This window comes from Solanum tuberosum, unplaced genomic scaffold (assembly GCF_000226075.1).
Source record: "Solanum tuberosum cultivar DM 1-3 516 R44 unplaced genomic scaffold, SolTub_3.0 scf00319, whole genome shotgun sequence".
Taxonomy (NCBI): Eukaryota; Viridiplantae; Streptophyta; class Magnoliopsida; order Solanales; family Solanaceae; genus Solanum; species Solanum tuberosum.
The window spans coordinates 481,547-488,068 of NW_006239243.1; the positions used below are offsets into that span (position 1 = coordinate 481,547).

At 37.2% G+C, this 6,522-nt stretch overlaps 1 protein-coding gene across 1 annotated transcript in view; it reads left to right on the forward strand.

Moving 5' to 3' along the window:
- LOC102584018 (pleiotropic drug resistance protein 1) overlaps window positions 1-6,522 on the forward strand; it is an 8,746-nt gene extending 2,224 nt beyond the window's left edge. The window contains exons 4-20 of the mRNA XM_006360285.2: window positions 155-314; window positions 422-498; window positions 1,523-1,576; window positions 1,775-2,167; window positions 2,263-2,544; window positions 2,647-2,963; window positions 3,046-3,206; window positions 3,291-3,394; window positions 3,477-3,633; window positions 3,719-3,915; window positions 4,020-4,352; window positions 4,462-4,752; window positions 4,843-4,926; window positions 5,009-5,370; window positions 5,455-5,626; window positions 5,721-5,975; window positions 6,068-6,522. Coding sequence (XP_006360347.1) covers window positions 155-314; window positions 422-498; window positions 1,523-1,576; window positions 1,775-2,167; window positions 2,263-2,544; window positions 2,647-2,963; window positions 3,046-3,206; window positions 3,291-3,394; window positions 3,477-3,633; window positions 3,719-3,915; window positions 4,020-4,352; window positions 4,462-4,752; window positions 4,843-4,926; window positions 5,009-5,370; window positions 5,455-5,626; window positions 5,721-5,975; window positions 6,068-6,325 — 3,657 coding nt within the window. The 3' untranslated portion in view covers window positions 6,326-6,522. The remainder of the gene's footprint in view (window positions 1-154; window positions 315-421; window positions 499-1,522; window positions 1,577-1,774; window positions 2,168-2,262; window positions 2,545-2,646; window positions 2,964-3,045; window positions 3,207-3,290; window positions 3,395-3,476; window positions 3,634-3,718; window positions 3,916-4,019; window positions 4,353-4,461; window positions 4,753-4,842; window positions 4,927-5,008; window positions 5,371-5,454; window positions 5,627-5,720; window positions 5,976-6,067) is intronic.

Sequence of the window (6,522 nt, forward strand, 5' to 3'; positions counted from 1 at the left end):
CCCCCTTAAATTTGTGAAGATTCACAATTTGAAGGATCACATGTTCTTAACCAGAAATCGCGAGAAATCAAAAGTACTATTTATTGATATTTGAGGGACTAAAAATGCTAATATCCCGAGGAAAAAAACTAATTTTTTTCTTGGAAAAAATCAGGTAACTGGGAAAGTGTCATATAATGGACACGAACTACATGAATTTGTACCACAAAGAACAGCAGCTTATATTAGCCAACATGATTTACACATTGGAGAAATGACTGTAAGAGAGACTTTGGAATTCTCTGCAAGATGTCAAGGAGTTGGCTCTCGTTATGGTTAGTACCAATTTATCATTATTTTAAAAATAAATTATTTTCTACGAATCGATGTTAGATAAATCCTGATATATATTAATTTTTTTTTTGTTGAAAATTTTCTGCAGAGATGTTAGCTGAACTATCAAGAAGAGAGAAAGCAGCTAACATAAAACCAGATCCTGATATTGACATTTACATGAAGGTTAGAATGGACCTATACTATGTTTACATGTGTGAACATCAGGGGTGGAGTTAATAGCCCACATGCTAGTTCGATCGATGTGTTAATATATTCATTAAATATGTTAATAAAATAAAAATGAAAGAAAGTTGAAAACTATTGATCAACTAATAGAACCCACATAAATAGCTGATTTTTTTATTAGAAATTATTGGACAGATATTTAGGAAAAAATATTAAAAAGTATTCTTTTGTGGTCCAAAAGGGTGGGCTAATTAATTAATTAATGGTGGTATATTTTGACCCCACTACTCTAAAAAAATCCTAGATAGGAGACAAAGAAATCAAGAAAAAACAAAAAAGAATTGAAAAGTAAAAAAAAATTATTAGAAAATTCAAAGTTGATACTTATAGTTTACTCTTTTTCAATTGTTTTTAAATGTATGCAACATTTTTTTCTTAATTTCTCACTTGGTATTTGGTACCGCTCTGTGGGCCCGATTAATATGGATTCGCACATGTGGAAAAGGTTATTGATACTTGATAAGTATGGTAACTAACCTATACTGATAGTTAGTAAAAAATTTACATTGTGCATATAGCTTAAATCTTTCGGTAAAATAAAAAATAAAAAATAAAATATCCTTTGATATTGTGGAAATAATTTGTAGTTTCATGTGTTTGTATTTTGAGATACATTTTATAGTTTTAAGTAAATTTTTTAAAATACATTCTACTTGTCCGTCTTAACAAATTAAGAGAGTTTTATTACTTTTTCCCATATTACCCTTTGTATTAAATTACTACATATAGTAGTTGTTGAAGTTACAAAACATCGTTAATAAGATTACTTCAGTAAAATACACCTCGAATTAAAGTTTTCTAAAGAGATGTGTCAAGTCAACAGAGGTCAAGTAACATGAAACGGAGAGAGTACATGTTTGTCAATCTATTTTCAGTGATAATTGAGCAAAGTAAAAGATTATTTTTTTGATTCCTTTATTGGAAAGTAATCATAACTTTTACTTTTTTTTGTGGAATTTAGGCTTCAGCAACAGAAGGACAAGAAGCAAATGTTGTTACAGATTATGTTCTTAAGGTAACGTTTATAATATCCGATTAGTCTTATATTTGAATTATGAAAGAAATGAGTTGAGGGTATTTCGGAAACAGCCTCTCTATCTCCATGAGGTAGTGGTAAGGTCTGCGTACATTCTACCCTTCCCAGACCCTACGTATGGGATTTCACTGGGTATATTGTTGTCGTTGAATTCTAATAATGAATATGGTATTGCAGATTTTGGGACTAGACATTTGTGCAGATACTATGGTGGGAGATGAAATGTTAAGGGGTATTTCAGGTGGACAAAAGAAGCGTGTGACGACCGGTGAAATGCTTGTTGGACCATCAAAGGCGCTTTTCATGGATGAAATATCGACTGGATTGGACAGTTCCACAACATATTCCATTGTGAATTCCCTAAGGCAATCTGTTCAAATCTTGAAGGGAACTGCTGTGATTTCTCTGTTGCAGCCTGCCCCCGAGACCTACAACTTGTTTGATGATATCATTCTGATATCGGATGGGTACATTGTCTATCAAGGCCCTCGTGATGATGTGCTTGAGTTCTTTGAATCCATGGGATTCAAATGCCCAGAGAGGAAAGGAGTGGCCGACTTCTTGCAAGAAGTATGTTTCATTATAAGAAACAAGAATGGTACTTAAAAGTTTAGAAGTGCTGATGCAATTTTGGTTCTAATGTGGAAAGTTGGAATTTTTTGCAGGTGACATCGAAGAAGGATCAACCACAATATTGGTCAAGGAGGAATGAGCATTATAGGTTTATCTCATCGAAAGAATTTTCTGATGCGTTTCAGTCTTTCCATGTTGGGAGGAAACTTGGCGATGAGCTTGCAATCCCATTTGATAGGACTAAATGCCATCCTGCTGCTTTGACTAACGAAAAGTACGGTATAGGAAAGAAAGAGCTCTTGAAGGTTTGCACTGAAAGAGAATATCTACTAATGAAGAGGAACTCATTTGTTTACGTGTTCAAGTTCGTTCAGGTGACTTACTTGATCTATATTAGAAATGTTGATTTAAGTCTTGATCTTGTCATATCCGCGTGCACATTATAATGCTTGCCTTGTTTTCATTTCTTTTCTCAGCTTACAATAATGGCTCTTATGACAATGACCCTCTTTTTCCGAACTGAGATGCCACGAGATACAGTAGATGATGGAGGAATATACGCTGGTGCTCTCTTTTTTGTGGTGGTTATGATTATGTTTAACGGGATGTCTGAGATGGCCATGACAATTTTCAAGCTTCCGGTCTTCTACAAGCAGAGAGATCTTCTCTTTTTCCCTTCATGGGCTTATGCAATTCCGTCATGGATCCTCAAAATCCCTGTAACACTTGTTGAAGTCGGTCTTTGGGTGATCCTTACGTACTACGTCATTGGATTTGATCCTAACATTACAAGGTATGGAAAAAATAGGCTATACAAAATAATGACGAAGATATTATTTTTCTCCCATGATTGTTAATCACTAATGTTTTTGCAGATTTCTGAAACAATTCTTGCTGCTCGTATTAGTAAACCAGATGGCATCAGGATTGTTTAGATTCATGGGTGCAGTTGGAAGGACCATGGGAGTTGCAAGTACATTTGGAGCATTTGCTCTTCTTTTACAGTTTGCATTGTGTGGTTTCGTCCTTTCACGAGGTATGTTTGGTGATATAGGTGTTCGCAGAAACTCTATTTGTGTTCAAACATACTAATATTTTGTAATTTTGCCTAATGCTGCAGAGGATGTGAAGGGCTGGTGGATTTGGGGGTACTGGATCTCACCGTTGATGTATTCCGTGAACTCAATCCTTGTGAATGAATTTGACGGGAACAAGTGGAAACACGTAAGTTTGTATTACATAAAGCCACTTGCAATGGTCTATTTTCTTCTTCCATGAATGCTGACATCAACTCACACTAAAACAGATTGCGCCAAATGGAACCGAGCCCCTTGGAGTTGCAGTGGTGAAATCTCGAGGGTTCTTTGCAGATGCATACTGGTACTGGATTGGTTTTGCGGCACTTTTTGGATTTACAATTGTCTTCAACTTCTTCTACAGTCTTGCACTGGCGTATCTCAAACGTGAGTTCCCGTGAATTGTTTCCATTTTATGTTTCACCAGGAGAAACAAAAAAATAATTTACTAACATAGTATAATTATTTGCAGCATATGGTAAGTCACAAACAGTGAGACCAGAAGACAGTGAGAATGCTGAAAATGGTCAAGCTGCATCCCAGATGGCTAGCACAGACGGAGGAGATATCGTCAGTGCGGGTCAGAGTAAGAAGAAGGGAATGGTTCTTCCATTTGAACCCCATTCTATCACCTTCGACGATGTTGTATACTCTGTTGACATGCCTCAGGTAACATGCCAAATGTTTTAGTAAACGAAAAATTGGAACTGTCAGGCGTTAGCAACACCCTTGTCCTCTGACTAATACTAAAACTGATTTCGGATGACTTGCAGGAAATGAAAGAACAAGGTGCCGGTGAAGATAGATTGGTACTTCTAAAGGGTGTGAGTGGAGCTTTCAGGCCTGGTGTTCTCACAGCTTTGATGGGCGTTAGTGGTGCTGGTAAAACAACATTAATGGATGTTTTAGCCGGCAGAAAAACAGGAGGATATATCGATGGCGACATCAAGATTTCTGGCTATCCCAAGAAGCAAGAGACGTTTGCTCGTATTTCTGGATACTGCGAGCAGAATGACATCCATTCACCTTACGTTACAGTGTATGAGTCCCTGGTTTACTCAGCATGGCTGCGTTTACCCAAGGATGTTGACGAAAAAATTAGAAAGGTCTGTTCCTCTGAAGTTTCGTCATCCATTAATAAGACTATCTCTTGCAGATTGGACAAACCTCAAGTAGCAGCCTCATAACATTTTCTATTGCTTATTTCTTTTACAGATGTTTGTTGATGAAGTTATGGAACTTGTTGAGCTTGAACCCTTAAGATCAGCCTTAGTCGGGTTGCCAGGAGTTAATGGTCTTTCAACTGAGCAACGCAAAAGGTTGACCATAGCGGTAGAACTGGTCGCGAACCCCTCTATTATATTCATGGATGAACCAACTTCAGGGCTGGATGCAAGAGCTGCTGCTATTGTTATGAGAACTGTTAGGAACACTGTCGATACAGGAAGAACCGTTGTTTGTACTATCCATCAGCCAAGCATCGACATTTTTGAAGCCTTTGATGAGGTGGATTTATTATCTTTTAAGCAAAATCTAGCTAGTATTTATTTCATCTTCTTATAACATTTGAGTACAAAAATCAAAATGGCTTTGCAGCTATTTCTAATGAAACGAGGAGGACAAGAGATATACGTTGGTCCATTGGGTCGCCATTCTTGCCATTTGATCAAATACTTTGAGGTAAGTTGTACTAAAGAGAATGACTACTCCATTTCCAAAATTATATGAGAAAATACTGACCTCCGTTTTGGGTTGAATGCAGTCGATTCCTGGGGTAGCTAAAATCAAGGAGGGTTACAATCCAGCTACCTGGATGTTGGAAGTCACAGCCTCGGCTCAAGAAATGATGTTAGGCGTTGATTTCACCGACTTATACAAGAATTCTGACCTGTACAGAAGGAACAAAGCCTTGATTACTGAATTAAGCGTCCCTCGCCCTGGTTCAAAAGACCTGTATTTCGAAACTCAATACTCACAGTCATTATGGATACAGTGTATGGCTTGCCTGTGGAAGCAAAACTGGTCGTACTGGCGTAATCCTGCTTACACTGCAGTCAGATTCATCTTCACAATGTTCATAGCACTAGTCTTTGGAACAATGTTCTGGGATATCGGTACCAAAGTGTAAGTACCGAAACATGAAAGCTTACAAAAGTATACTTATTAAAATCCTTCATACATACTTAACTTGCTCTTTATTTGTTACAGGAGCCAGAGCCAAGATCTTTTCAACGCTATGGGATCGATGTACGCTGCTGTTCTCTTCCTTGGTGTACAAAATGCATCATCAGTGCAACCAGTCGTAGACGTTGAGCGTACAGTGTTTTACAGAGAAAGAGCTGCTGGAATGTACTCTGCCATACCTTATGCCTTTGGACAGGTGAATAGACAAGTTCGATTTCTAGTAGCGATAACAACTTTAATGTTAACATAGAAATTCATAGTATTCATGAAAACTTTCCTATATATTGCAGGTTTTCATTGAAATCCCTTACGTATTCGTACAAGCTATAGTATATGGTATCATCGTCTATGCTATGATTGGATTCGAATGGGAAACTGGCAAGGTCTTTTGGTACTTATTCATCATGTATACCACCCTCTTGTACTTTACATTCTACGGTATGATGAGTGTGGCTGTCACACCAAATCAAAACGTTGCTTCTATCGTTGCTGCCTTCTTCTATGCTATATGGAACCTCTTCTCAGGATTCATCGTTCCACGACCTGTAAGATCCTATACCTTTTATATTCTTGTCCCAAGATACACATCTTCAAATGATCTATAGCTCGGAAAAAATGACATTTTCTTTTCTTACAGCGTATGCCTATATGGTGGAGATGGTACTACTGGTGTTGCCCTGTTGCCTGGACCTTGTATGGTTTGGTTGCATCACAATTCGGAGACATCCAAACTAAACTAGTTGATGAAGAAACCGTGGAGCAATTCTTGAGACGTTACTTTGGATTCAGACACGATTTTCTTCCAGTCGTTGCTGGTGTGCTCGTTGCATACGTAGTTGTTTTTGCCTTCACATTTGCTTTTGCTATCAAGGCATTCAATTTCCAGAGGAGATAAGTGAAATCTAACCAAATGAAGAACTTTTGAAGAAACAGTGGGTACAAAATTAGTATATAGGGATTGGTAACTACTTAAGAAAGTTCATATTTTCAACTTTTTGATGATTACTAGGTATACTTTCTTGTAATATTCATTTGAACTCTTACGTTTATTTGTCAATGTACAATGAAAATATAACAAGAGTTTTGTTCCAA